Genomic DNA, 20720 nt, shown 5'->3' with positions numbered 1-20720 from the left:
GAAACAAAACAAATGAACATAGAGGGGAAAAAAGAGATGAGAATGAAAAAACAGACTCTTAACTATAGAAAACAAATGGATGGCTGCTAGAGGGGAGGTGGGTAGGTGGATGGGTTAAATAAGTGATAGGGATTAAAGAGCACACTTGTGATGAGTACTGGTTGTTGTATAGAAGTGTTGAGTCACCATATTGTACACCTGAAACTAATATATTATACTATGTGTTAACTAACTGGAATTTAAATAAAACCTTTAAAAAATCTACAGATACATTGTCCTGTATGAATAGCGATTTTAAAAATCTCAACAAAATGCTAGTAAGTTGAATTCTAGAGCATATTTAAACATTGTACATCATTACCAAGTGAGATTTATTCCTGGCATGCAAGGATGATTCAAATACAAAACTTCGTCAGTCTTATACACCAAACTAGCACAATAAAAAGGGAAAACACATGGTCATGTCAACTGATGCAAAAAAAGTATATGAAAAATTCAATGCATTTTAATGATAAAAACAACAAACTAGACATAGGAAAGTCCTTCAATATAATAAAGGCCATCTATAAAAAACACAGTGAACATAATGCTCAATGGTGAAAAATTGAAACCTTTTCCTAAATGACAAGGAACAACACAAGAATGCCAGATTTTGTCACTTAATGTAGTAGGAGTCCTAGCCTAGAGCAAGAGGCAAGTAAAAGAAATAATAGGCACCTAAACTGGAACAGAAAAAGTATTATCTCTGTTCACAGTTGCCATGATTTTATACATATAGAACCCTAAGGATTTCACACAAATACACACACACACACACACAACTAACACATCAATTCAGCAAAGCTTCAGGAAACTATTAAGATGATCTACAGCTCCAATGCAAACTATATCAAAATACCGACTTTTCTCTGCAGAAATAGAAAAATCTGTCCTAAAATCTGCATAAAATCTCAAGGGCCCTAAATAGAGAAAATAAACTTAAAAACGGAAGACAAGCTTGGAGGTCTCATACTTCCTGATTTCAAAACTTATCACAAAAGCTACAGTATTCAAAACAATGTATATTGGCATACTAGTATAAAGACAGATATATATATATATATATATATATATATATATATATATATACACAAAAATAGAATAAAATAGAGATAGAATAAAATATAATTTTCATACGTCTGATAATTTTTGATTAGGGTGCCAAAACCATTCAGCTGGAAAGGATGGTCTTTTCGATGATCAGTGTTAAGAAACTGGATATACATATGCAAATGAATGAAGTTGAACCCTTAGTTATATGATATTCTAAATTAACACAAAATGGAGTAGATACATAAATATAAGAACTACAATTATAAAACTCTCTTTTAAAATGATAGGGATTAAGGAGTGCACTTGTTTTGAAGAACACTGGGTGTTTTATGTAAGTGTTGAATCACTAAATTGTACATCTGAAATTAATATTACCCTATATGTTAACTAACTTGAATTTAAATAAAAACTTTAACATCTTTTTTTATTTGTGTATAATTTACACAGAGTGTGTTGCATTAGTTTCAGGTATACAGCATATCAATTCAATGTCTCTATACATTGTAGCTAAAAACTACAAAACTCTTAGAAGAAAATATAGAGGATAAGTTTTCTGACATTGGATTTGGCAATTATTTCTTGGATGTGACGCAAAAAACACAGACAACAAAAGAAAATATAAGTCAAAATCTTAAAAACAGTTGTACTTGAAAATGAACAGTGAAGTCACCTTTAATGGATATGAAATTTCAGTTTGGAAAAGTGAAAAAATTCTGCGGATGGATCACGGTGATGTTTGCAAAGTAATGTGGATACATTTAATGAGATTGAATTGTACATTTACAAATGGTAAAAATTATACGTCATGTATATTTTTCACAATAAAAATTTCTCAAGCATATACCAACAATCCATATCCATCAATATAAAAAAGAATACACCATGATCAAGTGGTATTTTTTCCAGATATGCAAGGTTAGTGTGATGCACTCTACCAATAAACTAAAAGACAAAAAAAAAAAAAGATCATTTCAATAAACACAGAAAAGGATGGGAAAACCTAGCATTTTACTCTTGATTTACAAAAAACAAAAACTGGGTGTTTATGGATTAGAAGTCTTCATATAGTTGATATAACATTGCACCTCAAGCTGATGTACAAATTCAACACAAAATTACTATAAAAATTCTACATCTGACTTTTTTGCAGAAATTGATTAGCTGATTCTGAAATTCAAGAAATAGAAGAGACCCAGGATATCTAAAATAATATTAAAAAGAAAAAAATTGGATTTCTCACATTTCTTGATTTCTAAACTACAAAGCTATAGTAATCAAGACACTGTGCTACTGACATAAACACAGTGATATATATATCAATGGACTAAAACTGATGGTCCAAATATAAACCGTTACTTTTGTAAACAAATGATTTTTCAGCAGAGATGCTAAGTCAGTTAAATGGGAGAGTAATCATCTTTTTAACAGTGATGCTGAAACATTTGGATATCCACATGCTAAAATATTGAGTTGGAACCATATTTCACACCATATACAAAACTAACTCAAAATCGATTCTAGACTCAAATTTATTTTTATTTTTTAAAAAATATTTTATTTATTTATTCATGAGAGACACAGAGAGAGAGGGAGAGGCACAGGCAGAGGGAGAAGCAGGCTCCATGCAGGGAGTCAGACGGGGGACTCGACCCCGGGTCTCCAGGATCATGCCCTGGGCCAAAGACAGGCGCTAAACTGCTGAGCCACGCAGGGATCCCCTAGACCCAAATTTAACAGGAAAACTCCCAGAAGAGAAAAAAAAAGGAGTAAGTCAGAACCTTGGACCAAGCAATGCTTTCTTGTATATAACACCAAAATGTAAAGCAGACACACACAAAAATAGATAATTTGAACCTCATCAAAATTAAAACTTTGCATTTCAAAGGAGGCTATCAGGAAAGTGATGATATAATCTACACAATGGAAGAAAAGATTTGCAAAATATGAACTTAACAATAAACTGAATACAGATTATATAAAGAGCTATTACAATTCAATAAAAAAGACAACCCAATTAAAACACAGGTGAAGAATGTAAATAGATATCTCTCCAAAGAAGACATACAAATGGTCAATAACCACATGAAAAGATGCTCATCTTTAGTCTTCAGGTAAATGCAAATGAAAACCACAAGATACCACTTCACACTCATTAGATCTTCCACAGAATAACTCAATATCATATGGATATCAATTAAACTAAAATTAATGTATGAGTTAATTTATTAATCTAGTTCTTAAGTTCGTATGGAGAGGAGTCAAGTCAATACATATGAAGAAGATACAAAATGCTAAGATGCCTTATTTTTGAGATATTAAAATAATTGTAAAGGGAGAGAAATTAAAATAGCATAAGATTGACAAAGCAGAGAAAAATGACCAAGAGAACACTGAGAAACATTCACACTTCTAGGTTTAAAACCAACAACCAAACAAACACTTAGGTTTTAGCAGATACCACATTGCAGTGCATTTAGAATTAAGTTGAGGAAGAGGGGCAAGACGGCGGAAGAGCAGGGTCCCCAAGTCACCTGTCCCCAACAAATTACCTAGATAACCTTCAAATCATCCTGAAAATCTACGAATTCGGCCTGAGATTTAAAGAGAGAACAGCTGGAACGCTACAGTGAGAAGAGTTCGCGCTTCTATCAAGGGAGGAAGACGGGGAAAAAGAAATAAAGAAACAAAAGGCCTCCGAGGGGGAGGGGCCCCGCGAGGAGCCGGCTGAGGCCGGGGCGAGTGTCCCCAGGACAGGAGAGCCCCGTCCCGTCCCGGAGAAGCAGGAGCTGCCCCAACCTTCCCGGGCGGAAAGGGGCTCGCAGGGAGTTAGAGCAGGACCCAGGAGGGCGGGGATGCCCTCGGGCTCCCTGGGACACTAACAGGCACCTGCGCCCCGGGAGAGTGCGCCGAGCTCCCTAAGGGCTGCAGCGCGCACGGCGGGACGCCGGAGCAGCTCGGAGGGGCTCGGGCGGCGGCTCCGCGGAGGGGGCTGCGGGGCGGGAGCAGCTCGGAGGGGCTCGAGCGGCTCCGCAGAGCGGCGGCTGCGCGACCGGGGGCGCGAATCCCACAGCGCAGGCCCCGGAGCACAGGGCGCCGGGACACAGCCCAGGATCCGGCCTCCCCCAGGACAGGCAGAGGCCGGGAGGGCCCAGGACAGCGAGGACGCTCCTGCCCCGAGCTGAGCAGATCAGCGGCCCCGCCCCGGAGCCTCCAGGCCCTGCGGACGGAGAGCCCCGTAGTTCCTGCGGGGCTGACTCCAGGCTTCCAGAGTTGCCATAGCAACTGCGGCTGTTCCTCCTGGGGCCTCACGGGGTAAACAACCCCCGCAGCAGGCAGGGGCAGAGCAGCTCCCCCAGGTGCTAACACCTGAAAATCAGCACAACAGGCCCCTCCCCCAGAAGACCAGCTGGACGGACCAGTTCCAGGGGAAGTCAAGGGACCTAAAGTGTACAGATTCAGAAGATACTCCCCCGTGTTTTTTTTTTTTGTTTTTTTTTTCTTTTTTTTTTCTTTTTGATTTCTGATTGCTTCCCCCACCCCCCTTTTTTCACCTTTCTTTTTCTTTCTCTTTTTCTTCTCTTTTTTTCCTTTTTTTTGTTTTTCTTTTTTCTCTTTCTCTTTTCTTTCCTTCTCTCTCTTTCTCTCCTTTTCCCAATACAACTTGTTTTTGGCCACTCTGCACTGAGCAAAATGACTAGAAGGAAAACCTCACCTCAAAAGAAAGAATCAGAAACAGCCCTCTCTCCCACAGAGTTACAAAATCTGGATTACACTTCAATGTCAGAAAGCCAATTCAGAAGCACTATTCTACAGCTACTGGTGGCTCTAGAAAAAAGCATTAAGGCCTCACGAGACTTCATGACTGCAGAATTTAGATCCAATCAGGCAGAAATTAAAAATCAATTGAATGAGATGCAATCCAAACTAGAAGTCCTAACGACGAGGGTTAACGAGGTGGAAGAACGAGTGAGTGACATAGAAGACAAGTTAATGGCAAAGAGGGAAACTGAGGAAAAAAGAGACAATCAATTAAGGGACCATGAAGACAGATTAAGGCAAATAAATGACAGTCTGAGGAAGAAAAACCTACGTTTAATTGGGGTTCCCGAGGGCGCCGAAAGGGACCGAGGGCCAGAATATGTATTTGAACAAATCCTAGCTGAAAACTTTCCCAATCTGGGAAGGGAAACAGGCATTCAGATCCAGGAAATAGAGAGATCCCCCCCTAAAATCAATAAAAACCGTTCAACACCGACATCTAATAGTGAAGCTTGCAAATTCCAAAGATAAAGAGAAGATCCTTAAAGCAGCAAGAGACAAGAAGTCCCTGACTTTCATGGGGAGGAATATTAGGGTAACAGCAGACCTCTCCACAGAGACCTGGCAGGCCAGAAAGGGCTGGCAGGACATATTCATGGTCCTAAATGAGAAGAACATGCAACCAAGAATACTTTATCCAGCAAGGCTCTCATTCAAAATGGAAGGAGAGATAAAGAGCTTCCAAGACAGGCAGGAACTGAAAGAATATGTGACCTCCAGACCAGCTCTGCAAGAAATTTTAAGGGGGACTCTTAAAACTCCCCTTTAAGAAGAAGTTCAGTGGAACAATCCACAAAAACAAGGACTAAATAGATATCATGATGACACTAAACTCATATCTGTCAATAGTAACTCTGAACGTGAATGGGCTTAATGACCCCATCAAAAGGCGCAGGGTTTCAGACTGGATAAAAAAACAGGACCCATCTATTTGCTGTCTACAAGAGACTCATTTTAGACAGAAGGACACCTACAACCTGAAAATAAAAGGTTGGAGAACCATTTACCATTCAAATGGTTCTCAAAAGAAAGCAAGGGTAGCCATCCTTATATCAGGTAAACTAAAATTTACCCCGAAGACAGTAGTGAGAGATGAAGAGGGACACTATATCATACTTAAAGGATCTATCCAGCAAGAGGACTTAACAATCCTCAATATATATGCCCCGAATGTGGGAGCTGCCAAATACTTAAACGAATTATTAACCAAAGTGAAGAAATACTTAGATAATAATACACTTATACTTGGTGACTTCAATCTAGCTCTTTCTACCCTCGACAGGTCTTCTAAGCACAACATCTCCAAAGAAACGAGAGCTTTAAATGATACACTGGACCAGATAGATTTCACAGATATCGACAGAACTTTACATCCAAACTCAACTGAATACACATTCTTCTCAAGTGCACATGGAACTTTCTCCAGAATAGACCACATACTGGGTCACAAATCGGGTCTGAACCGATACCAAAAGATTGGGATCGTCCCCTGCATATTCTCAGACCATAAAGCCTTGAAATTAGAACTCAATCACAAGAAGAAGTTTGGAAGGACCTCAAACACGTGGAGGTTAAGGACCATCCTGCTAAAAGATAAAAGGGTCAACCAGGAAATTAAGGAAGAATTAAAAAGATTCATGGAAACTAATGAGAATGAAGATACAACCGTTCAAAATCTTTGGGATGCAGCAAAAGCGGTCCTGAGGGGGAATACATCGCAATACAAGCATCCATTCAAAAACTGGAAAGAACTCAAATACAAAATCTAACCTTACACATAAAGGAGCTAGAGAAGAAGCAGCAAATCGACCCGACGCCCAGCAGAAGAAGAGAGTTAATTAAAATTCGAGCAGAACTCAACGAAATTGAGACCAGAAGAACTGTGGAACAGATCAATAGAACCAGGAGTTGGTTCTTTGAAAGAATTAATAAGATAGATAAACCATTAGCCAACCTTATTAAAAAGAAGAGAGAGAAGACTCAAATTAATAAAATCATGAATGAGAAAGGAGAGATCACTACCAACACCAAGGAAATACAAACGATTTTAAAAACATATTATGAACAGCTCTACGCCAATAAATTAGGCAATCTAGAAGAAATGGACGCATTCCTGGAAAGCCACAAACTACCAAAACTGGAGCAGGAAGAAATAGAAAACCTGAACAGGCCAATAACCAGGGAGGAAATTGAAGCAGTCATCAAAAACCTCCCAAGACACAAGAGTCCAGGGCCAGATGGCTTCCCAGGGGAATTCTATCAAACGTTTAAAGAAGAAATCATACCTATTCTACTAAAGCTGTTTGGAAAGATAGAAAGAGATGGAGTACTTCCAAATTCATTCTATGAGGCCAGCATCACCTTAATTCCAAAACCAGACAAAGACCCCACCAAAAAGGAGAATTACAGACCAATATCCCTGATGAACATGGATGCAAAAATTCTCAACAAGATACTAGCCAATAGGATCCAACAACACATTAAGAAAATTATTCACCATGACCAAGTAGGATTTATCCCCGGGACACAAGGCTGGTTCAACACTCGTAAAACAATCAATGTGATTCATCATATCAGCAAGAGAAAAACCAAGAACCATATGATCCTCTCATTAGATGCAGAGAAAGCATTTGACAAAATACAGCATCCATTCCTGATCAAAACTCTTCAGAGTGTAGGGATAGAGGGAACTTTCCTCGACATCTTAAAAGCCATCTACGAAAAGCCCACAGCAAATATCATTCTCAATGGGGAAGCACTGGGAGCCTTTCCCCTAAGATCAGGAACAAGACAGGGATGTCCACTCTCACCACTGCTATTCAACATAGTATTGGAAGTCCTAGCCTCAGCAATCAGACAACAAAAAGACATTAAAGGCATTCAAATTGGCAAAGAAGAAGTCAAACTCTCCCTCTTCGCCGATGACATGATACTCTACATAGAAAACCCAAAAGCCTCCACCCCAAGATTGCTAGAACTCATACAGCAATTTGGTAGCGTGGCAGGATACAAAATCAATGCCCAGAAATCAATGGCATTTCTATACACTAACAATGAGACTGAAGAAAGAGAAATTAAGGAGTCAATCCCATTTACAATTGCACCCAAAAGCATAAGATACCTAGGAATAAACCTAACCAAAGAGGTAAAGGATCTATATCCTAAAAACTATAGAACACTTCTGAAAGAAATTGAGGAAGACACAAAGAGATGGAAAAATATTCCATGCTCATGGATTGGCAGAATTAATATTGTGAAAATGTCAATGTTACCCAGGGCAATTTACACGTTTAATGCAATCCCTATCAAAATACCATGGACTTTGTTCAGAGACTTAGAACAAATTATTTTAAGATTTGTGTGGAATCAGAAAAGACCCCGAATAGCCAGGGGAATTCTAAAAAAGAAAACCATATCTGGGGGCATCACAATGCCAGATTTCAGGTTGTACTACAAAGCTGTGGTCATCAAGACAGTGTGGTACTGGCACAAAAACAGACACATAGATCAATGGAACAGAATAGAGAACCCAGAAGTGGACCCTGAACTTTATGGTCAAATAATATTCGATAAAGGAGGAAAGACTATCCACTGGAAGAAAGACAGTCTCTTCAATAAATGGTGCTGGGAAAATTGGACATCCACATGCAGAAGAATGAAACTACACCACTCTTTTGCACCATACACAAAGATAAACTCAAAATGGATGAAAGATCTAAATGTGAGACAAGATTCCATCAAAATCCTAGAGGAGAACACAGGCAACACCCTTTTTGAACTTGGCCACAGTAACTTCTTGCAAGATACATCCACGAAAGCAAAAGAAACAAAAGCAAAAATGAACTATTGGGACTTCATCAAGATAAGAAGCTTTTGCACAGCAAAGGATACAGTCAACAAAACTCAAAGACAACCTACAGCATGGGAGAAGATATTTGCAAATAACATATCAGATAAAGGGCTAGTTTCCAAAATCTATAAAGAACTTATTAAACTCAACAGCAAAGAAACAAACAATCCAATCATGAAATGGGCAAAAGACATGAAGAGAAATCTCACAGAGGAAGACATAGACGTGGCCAACATGCACATGAGAAAATGCTCTGCATCACTTGCCATCAGGGAAATACAAATCAAAACCACAATGAGATACCACCTCCTACCAGTGAGAATGGGGAAAATTAACAAGGCAGGAAACAACAAATGTTGGAGAGGATGCGGAGAAAAGGGAACCCTCTTACACTGTTGGTGGGAATGTGAACTGGTGCAGCCACTCTGGAAAACTGTGTGGAGGTTCCTCAAAGAATTAAAAATAGACCTGCCCTACGACCCAGCAATTGCACTGTTAGGGATTTACCCCAAAGATTCAGATGCAATGAAACGCCGGGACACCTACACCCCGATGTTTCTAGCAGCCATGTCCACAATAGCCAAACTGTGGAAGGAGCCTCGGTGTCCATCGAAAGATGAATGGATAAAGAAGATGTGGTTTATGTATACAATGGAATATTACTCAGCCATTAGAAACGACAAATACCCACCATTTGCTTCAATGTGGATGGAACTGGAGGGTATTATGCTGAGTGAAGTAAGTCAATCGGAGAAGGACAAACAGTGTATGTTCTCATTCATTTGGGGAATATGAATAATAGTGAAAGGGAATATAAGGGAAGGGAGAAGAAATGTGTGGGAAATATCAGAAAGGGAGATAGAGCATAAAGACTTCTAACTCTGGGAAATGAACTAGGGGTGGTGGAGGGGGAGGAGGGCGGGGGGTGGGGGTGAATGGGTGACAGGCACTGAGGGGGACACTTGACGGGATGAGCACTGGGTGTTATTCTGTATGTTGGTAAACTGAACACCAATAAAAATTAATTTATTAAAAAAAATAGAATTAAGTTGAAGCAGTAAAGGTGATCACCAATATGCTGTAATAGTAAACTGAATATATGTTGAACAACACACACACACACACACACACAATCGCATACATCTTTTCTTTCCTTCCCCTAGCTTCAGGCAACTATTAACTATCTTTATATATTTGCCTTTTCTGTATGCTTAATATAAATGGAATCAGAATCTGTTTTTTTGTGGCTGGCTTTCTTAGCTTAGCATAGGTTTTCAAAATTTATTCACATTTAGCAAATATCACTTCATCTTTATCAATTAAATGATATTCTGCTTTTTATTTACTCATTCATCATTTGATGGATATTTGCATTGTTTCTACATTTTGGCTATTATGAATAAATGGTATCAGGAATATTTGCATATAAGGTTTTGTGGGCATGTTTTCAGTCCTCTGGCTAATACATACCAAGGGTTAAACTGCTATGTTCAACATTTTGAGGAACTTTCAAACTGCTTTTTTAAGCAACTGTACTATTTTATATCTAACAATGCATAAGAGTTAGGATTTTGCCTTATCCTCACAAAAATTGCTATTTTAATTATGGCTATCCTAGTGAATGTGAACAAGTATCTTTTTGTGGGTTTAATTTGCATTTCCTTAATAATTAATGATATTGAGCATCTTTCATATGATTTGCCATTTCTATGTCTTTTTTTCCCAGAAATGTCTATTCAGATTATTTCCTTATTTGTTAAACTACATTGTCTTTTTATTGTTGAGTTGAATGTCTTATGTATTCTGTATATGACCATTATTAAAAATATGGTTTGCAAATATATTCTCCCACTCCTTGAGCTGTCTTTTCACTTTCTTGGTGATTTTCTTTGAAGAACAAAATCTCCTTAAAGTTTTGAAATCCAAATTATTCCTTTTTCTCTTATCACTTGTGCTTTGAGTATCTTATCTAAGAAAACTTAGCCTAATCCATGGTCATTAAGATTAATGCCTATGCTTTCCTCTAAAAGCTTTATGGTTTTAGCTCTTACATTTAGATCTACAATACATTTGAAGTTAATTCTTGTGTTTGGTGTGAGGTAGGGGTTCAAATTCATTCTTTTGTCTATGTACACTTGTTCAAGGACATTTATTGAAAAGATTTACAGAGTATTTTGGATCATCACAGAATTCTGGGTGGGCAGTTATTTTCTTTTGGTGTTTAAGAAGTGTCTTTACTTCATCATGTGGCTTCTCTAATTGTTGACAAGAAATCTGACTCACACTTGCTTTTTAAAGGCATTGTGTCTTTTTTCTCCCACTCTCTATGTTTTGTTTTCATCTTTTCATTTTTTGTAGTAGTTTTGCTATGATGTCTTTATGTGTTTTATCTTTAGACATTCTTCTTAAGATTCTTAGAGCATCTTGAATTTGTAGGATTAACTTTCCTTTTGAAAATTATTGGTTCTTAACTCTTTAAATATTGCTACTTTCCATTCTCTATTTTATCTTTTTAATGACTCTTTCCAAAATTAGGCAGGTTGACTGAGGTAGTGACCACTGAAATCAAATCAGGGAATTAAATGTGTCAGGGCTGATGTACAGTTTTATTCTGAATCTGCTCATTATCTTGGGTGTGACCCTTGTAAGCTACTGACTTGTCAATATTTGTCTTCACTATAAAATGTTTACCTTCAGAAAATCTCAGAAAGCTTCCTAGCCTGCTAACATAGGTACTTTAAATCTTTTAGAAGACTAAGGATTTGTGGTGGTAAGCTTACTCCACCATTTGGTCTTTATCTTGTGACTGCAAGGAAATTCATAATGCCTTTTTAATGTTTTTAATCTAATTAAACAAATTGCTGAGCAGCTTCAGAGCTCCCAAAAAGCCTCACGGAATTTTTTTCTATGGTTTTGACAGTCCCCTTAAATTTCAATTGCTAAAATTTTCTATTTTTTTTTTCTAGTGGAAGATTTCTGGTTAATCCAAGGCTGACTTTCGGCTTTCAAAATCTCCAAATGTCTCTAGGAAAAAAAATTGGCTAATAATAATCCCCTAAAATACACAAACTTTCTCTCCTGTGGTAATTTATAGTCTAATAGTTTTTAAAATATCGTCAGGGGACACCAGGTGGCTCAGGGGTTGAGTGTCTGCCTTTGGCTCAGGGCATGATCCTTGGGTCCTGGGATCTAGTCCTACATTTGTGTCCCCACAGAGAGCCTGTTTCTGCTTCTGCTTGTGTCTCTGCCTCTCTGTCTTTCATGAATAAATAAATAATTTTTAAAAGAATTTAAAAATACAATATCATCAATACAATTCATCTTGGTTTTTCTAGTTATTTTCTCACAATTACATCTGTCGCTACTCGCTACATCCTATCCCTAAATTTAATATTGAATACAGATTTTATATTTAATGTAATTGCTAAATATTTAAATGTAAATAAGCTATCTTAGAATTTATTGTCCATTCTATTTTTTTTTGCATATTTTCTTTTTTTAACTTTGTTTTTGTCTTCTTTGGGGCTAATCAAGTATTGTTATTCTTTTTGGTTTTCTCCTTTATGAGCTTGTAGTTTCATATTATTTTATTATTATTCTTGTAGCTATCTTAAATTATAAAATGAATACTTGATTTATGACAATTTTTCATTTTACTTTGTGCATTTTATTGGAATGATTGACTTTTGTTTCAGGATTTTTTTTTCCTCAGTGAAACTATTTTTTTCTATTTTTATTCTTCTAGGGATTACCACGTTTTTGATATATTAAGAACTCCATTTCATATTATTCTTTATGTTTTAAGAGATATGTTTATTAGTCAACAGTGAATTTTGCTAATTCCTATGATGATTATTTCTTCTTGCTAATTCTTCTATCCCCTGGTTTAGTCTCCCTTTTCTGCGACATCATTAACAACCAATTCTTACAGAAATAAATTTGGAAAGTAAATTATAGGAGTTCAAATGCATGCTATCACATACTTTTTTTTGGCGGGTGGGTATCTACCTATTTAAGATTTGGTGAAATTTGCAATTCTATCATAGATGATAGATGATGAAGAGGAGGAAGATAGATGATAGATAGATGCATAGAGATATTTCTCTTCAAAATTTCCTTTGTGGTTCAAGTCACCCAGTTCTTTGGGAGAGCACTTTACCATTGGATAAGTTTCTTTCCTTGTATCTTTGTGTCACCTTTCTTCAAACCAACAGTCATTCTATGTCATTGTATTTTTATTTTGGGTTAATAATCACTTTGCAACTCATTTTTTACACGAAAACTAGAGGAGGCATTTACCTGTTACAATTGAGAAAAGATTGACCCACCTGGCTATCTATATGAATATCCTAAATAATTCCTCTGTCAATTGCTCTTGCCTTTTCTGATACAGACATGACATGCTGCTGCCATTGCTGCTGTCTCCATCTTTTTCAGCAAATGATTCTGTGTATATTTTGTACCATGATTTTCCTTTTTGTTTTCAACTTTGGTGCACATCATCTTTCAATGATTCCATAGTTACTGGATCTTCATGACCCCTTTTTGGGATTTTATAAGCTATCCTTGTGGTTCCCAGGTGTGAATTTGTGTAACTGGAGGTGTGTACCTGCGTGTATGATTTAAATCGTATTCATATGCCAACTTACATTTATGACCTTCTAATGCCCATAGCCATATGTATTTATTTTATATTTACTAATAAAAATTGTGGATATGGAGTAAGAGAAGGAAGTGTAACTTATGTTCAGCCTGCTTTCTTCCTTCTTAAATGAAGATCCCATGGACTTTGAATCTTTCCCTTTATTATTTTGTGGAAATAATTCATAACTTTAATCCCAGACAACTTGTCTAATTTTTTTCTTACAGAGTATTCATTATATCTTTCTGTAATCCTTTAAAATATTTATACTAAAAATCACATTATTTTTTAAAATCACAATTATGTATCAACATCTTTTTTGCTTTCCAGAAAAATACATATATGAGATATCAAATTATAATAAATACCTGGACCAAATACAGCTGCACATTGTTGTACCCCACTTATACAACTTCCATTCAGACAGACCCATTGATTCTCTCCACATGGATGCCCATTCTGAACAAAAAAGTTATCTTGACATGTTGCAGATGATCCATTGCAATATTCAGGGAGATCACATTCATCAGTGGAAATTCTACATATTTCTCCTTTTGCAGAATACTGATGGAGTGAAGTAAATGACATTGAATAAAGCAGAATGTAAACATATAAATATTATGAAAAAGATGACTTTGTTCATGTAAGTAACATAGAAAATTTTAAAAAGTCTTACTTGACAATTTTTACAACATGCACCAGTATCACAAATTGAACCAACTTTTAGCGTACATGTGGCAGGATTACAGCATGTGTTTGAAACAGTTTCACAATCCTGAAAGGCAAATAAAATGCTCTGAAGTATCTTCCAATTTTACTTGTGTTAGACACATATTTTTATGATGACAACATATAATATAATATACAGATAATTGTTTAAATAACATGTCGGCGAACAAAATATGAAGCTACTTATTCATTTACTTAACAGATATTAGTTACTACTCTATGCTATATTGTATATCCCTGGGTAGGTTTGACTATGTTGGTAGTAGGATTTTCTGAAACTCTGGAGTCCACGAAAGGCAAGACATCAAGCTCTCTGATAAAGAGAGCTAGGTAGACAAAGAGATAGTTAAATACAAGACAAAAATAAATAGAAGCTATAATTTATCACTTTCATTATAGTGACTAGCTCCTAATCAAGTCTTATGAATCTACTGTGTCTTAACAAGTCTGTAACTTTTATGGGATGCTCAAAGTTTACTTTACATTTAATTCTCTGAAGATGAAGAGCTAGAAAATTATATTTCTAAACAAACATGACTGAAATTAACTCCTCTATATCACTCATCTATATTATTATGTCTTGATTAGTGCCATGATTCATTCAATATCCCCAGTAGTTGTATTTTTCAAAATTCAATTGTTATGCGTAATAAAAGCAACAGTTAAAAAGGAGAAGGCTGGAGAAACAATTCTTACATACAGTCACACACACTTTTACTTTTTAAATTCCCAGGGATTTGGAATAGGGTTAATTGGACAAAAATCTCAGTAAGTTACACAAAAATAAATCATGTATTTCACTAGTCTTAATATGAGTTATAGCATAATACTAAAGCAAACTAAATTTGCGGTATTTTCCAGAACTAATCTGTCTAATCAAATCATTGTATTGCCATCTATATGGGATTCCAGAAAGTAAAGTTATATCACAGGGGCTGTCTCAATTATATGATAATTAATAGAGCTATAATACACAGCTGTCAATTTTTACTAGAAATTTTCAGAGTTTCCATTCAGACCTAAACAAGAAAAGACAAGTGGGTACTGGGAAATAGTTTCTTAAAAACACATCACCCAACAAGGTATGTAAAGCTCACTTTCATATTGGGGTGGGTGCACATGAGTGACTTAAGCTACTGCTGTAGGGAACACTGAACTCCTTTCTTGTCTTGATTTTTTCACCTCCATATGCCCATATGAGTCTCATGAACTCTTTCCTTCATTACATTCCTTTTATCTCAACTCTTCCCACCTTCCTTCAATTTATCTAAGACCTATGTGGTTTAGAAACATGTTTTTTTTTAATTTATTTAATTGTGATGAGAGAGAGAGAGAGAGAGAGAGAGAGAGAGAGAGAGAGGCAGAGACACAGGAGGAGGGAGAAGCAGGCTCCATGCTGGAACCCGACGCGGGACTCCATCCCGGGACTCCAGGATCGCGCCCTGGGCCAAAGGCAGGCATTAAACCACTGAGCCACCAAGCAATCCCCAGAAACATGGTTTTATTAATTATATATGGTCCAATATTTTTTACTTAAATATTGACCTGTATTAAAATACTCAAAGCCTCAAGTATGCCTCATTTTCTTGTTGAATTGTGAAAACTTTGTATCTATTTTCCTGAATGCCAGAAGATCCTAGGTTAGGAAGAAATATGGGAGTACCTTATTTTATTGTGCTTTACTTCATTGCACTTTACGGATATTACATTTTTTTAATTGAAGATTTTATTTTATTTTATTTTTATTTTTATTCTATCAGTGTCATTTTCCCAACAGTCTGTGTGTCACATTTTGGTAATTCTTGAAGTATTTCAAACTTTTTCATTATTATTATATTTATTATGATGATCTGTTTTCAGTGATTTTTGATGTTACTATTGCAATTTTGGGTAGTGTCATGAACCATGCCCATATAAGACAATAAACTTAATTGTGTATTCTCTTGACTATTTCACGGATGAGCTGCTCCTCTTTCTCCCTCTTCTCAGGCTTCCTATTCCCTGAGACACAACATTGAAATTAGGCCAATTAATAACCCTGTAAAAGGAGGAGTCTCGTATTTCTCACTTTAAGTCAAAAGCTAGAAATGATTCAGCTTAATGAGGAAGGCATGTTGAAAGCTGAGATAGGCCAAATCCAGGACTCTTACACCAAAAAGTTAGCCAAGTTTTGAATGCAAAGGAAAAGTTCTTAAAGGAAATTAAAACTGCTGTCTCAGGGACACTTGAATGATAAGAAAGCAAAGTGGCCTTATTGCTAATATGGAGAAAGTTTTAGTGGTCTGGATAGAAGATCAAATCAACCATAACACTTCCTTAAGCAAAAACTTCATCTACAGTAAGACCCTAATTCTCTTCAATTCTGTGAAGGCTGAGAGAGGTGAGGAGGCTGCAGAAGACTGAAGCTGGCAGAGATTGGTTCATGAGGTTTAAGGAAAGAAGCTATATACATCACATAAAAGTGCCAAGTTAAGTAGAAAGTGTTGATATAGAAGCTGTAACAAGTCATCTAGAAGATTGACTAAGATAATTAATGAAGATGACTATACTATGCAACAGGTTTTCAGTGGAGATAAAACAGGCTTCCATTGAAAGATGTCATCTAGGATTTTCATAGTAGGACAGAGAAGGTAATGCTTAACTTCAAAGCTTCAAAGCTCAGGCTGACTCTCTTGGAAGCTAATGCAGCTGGTGACTTTTAGTTGAAGTCAATACTAATTTACTATTTCAAAAATTCTAAGGCCCTTAAATTTTATGCTAAATCTACTCTCTGTGCCCTTTAAATGAAACAACAAAGTCTGAACGACAGCACAGCTGTTTACAACAAGGTTTAGTGAATATTTTATGACCACTGTTGAGACATGCTTCTCAGAATAAAAGAAGTCTTTCAAAATATTACTACTGATTGACAATACATCTGGTCATCCCAAAGTTCTGATGGAGATGTACAATGAGATTAATGTTCCTATGATTGCTAACACAACATCCATTCTGCAGAACACTGATCAAGGAGTAACTTCAATTTACATTTCATAAAGTTACAATTACAATACATAGTGATTTCTCTAATGGATCTGAGCAAAGTTGAAAACTTTATGGAAAGGACTCACTGTACTGGGTGCCATGAAAAGCATTCAGAAAGCATTAACATAAGTTTGGAATAAATTGATTCCAACGCTCATGAAAAACTTGAGGGGGTCAAGACTTCAGTGGAAGAAGTAACTATAGGTGTTGTGGGAATAACAAGAAAACTAGAATTGAAAGTGAAGCCTGAACATGTGACTGAATTACTGAAACCTCATGATAAAACCTTGACAAGGAGATGCTTCTTCTAATAGATAAGCAAAGAAAGTCATTTCTTGAGATGGAATCTACTCCTGCTGTGAAGATTGTTGAAATGACAACGAAAGATATAGAATATCATATAAATTTAGTTGATTAAACAGAAGCAGGGCTCGGGAGGATTGACTCCGATTTGAAACAATTCTACTGTGAGTAAAACATAGTCAAATGCCATCACATGCTTACAGGGGGGCTGTTCATGAAAGAGTCAATCAATGCAGGAAACTTCATTGTTGTATTTTTTAGAAACTGCCAAAACCACTCCAAATTTCAGCAACCACCATCCTGATCAGTCAGCAGCCATCAACATTAAGACAAGATTATGACTTGCTGAAAACTCAGATTATAATTATCATTTAAAAAAATGTATTAGCAAATGTATTTAGCAAAAAATTATTTAACTATTTACCTTGTTTTTAAACATAATTCTATTCCACACTTAATTGACTATTTTTATAGTCAATTTTATTACATATAAACATATAACTTTTATATGCACCAGGAGATCAAAAAATTTATTGTGATATTTACTTTATTGTGGTGGCCTAGAACCAAAGGTATGCCTGTATTAAGGAAGACAACACTCAAGAGGGAAAGTAAAATCTCAGACAACTCAGTTATATAATTAATGACCTTGAAAATCACCTGTGTGAATAACCTACAAACCACTGAATCCATATAATGATATACAAGTGCACTCGACATTTTAATATAAAAGTGAGTTTGATGTATTAGGGAAAATGGCAGCATAATACTATAAAAATTTATTTATAACTTTTCATGTAATTCTGTTATATATCCTTCCAAATTAGTACTAACCTCTGCACTTCCACAGTCACATTGTTCTCCTTGTTCCACTTGTCCATTACCACAAACTGCAACTTTGTATGATGGATCTAAGTGTGGCTGATTTTGAAGACATTGGGACTTTGGCTTTGAAATAAACTGTGCAAAATCCTCCATGCTGCAGTTACTAAATATCTTCACACCACTGGAATGACTAAACATACATCAAATTTCAATTTTTTATGTAAGTTATTGCTTCATAAATTGCCTAGACTTGGAATAAAGCTACTTAATAGCATTCCACAAGAGTCAAAATGCTCAATTTTGTTAGTGTCAAGCTTTCAATTTCTGTACAAGGGAAGTCAAATCTGCAAGAATTTATATTAAATAATTTTAGTTAGGATTAAAATTTTATTGGTTCTTATATTACACTCATTCATGACATTATTTTCTCTTAAAGCTCCTATCTCACAAAGTACTGCACCTGTTTCATTTGTTGCTTCTTTTTCTTTTCATGATTCCTAAATATATAATACCCTGTATTAACAAAAGAGATTGGGCTTTTTGCTGCTTTATCTATATTTAATTATAGATAATATTATCAGTACTGCATTTTGAATAACATCTATACCTGACAGCTCAGAGAGTTGTATCTCTAACTCAAACATATCGCCTAAACTCAGGAGTCCAGTATCCAATTCTTTATTCAGAGATAACATTTATAAGCACGCATTTAAAATATCAACCCTTACTATTCTTATCCTTTTAGTGACATTTATTTTTAAAATATTTATTAACAATCAAAATTTTATTATTTGCTCATTATCATCTCCTACTACTTTTTTAGCTTCAGGAAAATGGCATTCCAACTCTTGTTCTCTAGCCAGAGTAAAAGCTCTCTCTCTCTCTCTCTCTCTCTCTATATATATATATATATATATATATATATATAATCTTTTTAATAAATGAATTCGTGGTGGAAACCATCTGTTGAAAATAGTACATTCTTTGGTTGCTTTTCTATTATGATTTTTATTACGCTGAGTAGCATTAACATGTGAAAAGATTATATTCATTAAGGTTTATAATTTGATGACAGATATAGCTAATGTGACTTTTTGGATATTAAGGCAATAGACTCAAATCACAGTTCTTTGACTTAGCGCAGGGAAAAGTTATTTACATAGAATCATGAACAAATTAGGGTGTTTTGAATGAATTACAATTTTGTTTAGAGGTCATATCCTGGTTGAACATACACTGCAGTTATGACCACAAATAATGGATTTATTATTACATTGCCAGTAATTCAGATGATTTCCATTTATATACCAAAACACATAAAACATTATATTACTAAAAATTAGGCAATGCAAGATATTTTCCTATGTGTGAACTGGTTTATAAGATATAAACTTTCTAGTAGTAAAATTATGCTGTTATAAGAAAGAAAATATCAATAATTATATCCAACTAGAGAAATTTTTTGCAGCTTGAATCTTTGCAAACATTTGTTGGATGTTCTCATTCTCCATTCTCTCATTTTTCCTTGATAATAGAGCTGATTTTCAGTTGAATACAGGATTTCCAATCAGTTTATTTAGATTACCTTGACCTTATATCTGATCTATTTTGGAGAATTTCCAAATGCATGGAGAAGAATATGTATCCTGCTATAGCTGAGTTTGTTTTATGCTTTGCTTCCTTTCTCCCCTATGTTCATGTTTTATTTCTTAAATTCCACATATAAGTGAAATTAGGTTTTTTACTTTCTCTCACTTCTTTCAGCATAATACACTCTACCTGCATCCACATCTTTGCAAGTGGCAAGATTTCATTCTTTTTGATGGCTGAGTAGTATTGCTATATATATATATATATATATATATATATATATATATATATATAATGAAAAGATATATATATATATATATACATATATATAAAGAACCCAAATGTTCATCAACTGATGGATATATATATAATCATATGGATTATATGGTCATATGGATTCATATGATGAATCCATCAGTTGATGAACATTTGGGTTCTTTCCATAATTTGGCTATTGTTGATAATGCATTCTATAGCCCCTTCTGAGATAACTAATTTATATGAGTTTCTGCCAAATCAGAGCCTGAGATAAAAACTTGAGTGCAAGTATTCTTAAGAAATGATAATTGAAGTAAAAGTGAAGGAATAGAGAGAATGTGATATTATCAACTTTGCTGCTGTAGGCAATGGGGTTGATTTTCTAAAACATAGACAAGCAGAAAATGGCTGTGAGAAATGTCCTTCAGAAAGACAAGGGGCTGCCTCTAGTCACTGACTGGATGATGGTTTCCTAAATCCTATATTTGATCCTAATTCTATAAAATCTAACCATCATACTCTAAAAATAATTATGACTACAACAAATTCACTAGATCTTTAAGGCATGACAAGGATACTGCAAAAAGG

At 35.6% G+C, this 20720-nt stretch overlaps 1 protein-coding gene across 1 annotated transcript in view; it reads right to left on the bottom strand.

Moving 5' to 3' along the window:
* ADAM2 (ADAM metallopeptidase domain 2) overlaps positions 1-20720 on the bottom strand; it is a 139744-nt gene that overhangs the window by 37772 nt on the left and 81252 nt on the right. Inside the window, exons 12-14 of the mRNA XM_055335466.1 lie at positions 18294-18474; positions 14080-14178; positions 13772-13967 (exon numbers count right to left, since the gene is read on the bottom strand). Coding sequence (XP_055191441.1) covers positions 13772-13967; positions 14080-14178; positions 18294-18474 — 476 coding nt within the window. The remainder of the gene's footprint in view (positions 1-13771; positions 13968-14079; positions 14179-18293; positions 18475-20720) is intronic.

The sequence above is a fragment of the Nyctereutes procyonoides genome, unplaced genomic scaffold (assembly GCF_905146905.1).
Source record: "Nyctereutes procyonoides isolate TBG_1078 unplaced genomic scaffold, NYPRO_anot_genome, whole genome shotgun sequence".
NCBI classification, from domain to species: domain Eukaryota; kingdom Metazoa; phylum Chordata; class Mammalia; order Carnivora; family Canidae; genus Nyctereutes; species Nyctereutes procyonoides.
The sequence above is the reverse complement of the archived record's forward strand: the minus strand, read 5'-3'. Positions and strand labels throughout refer to the sequence as shown.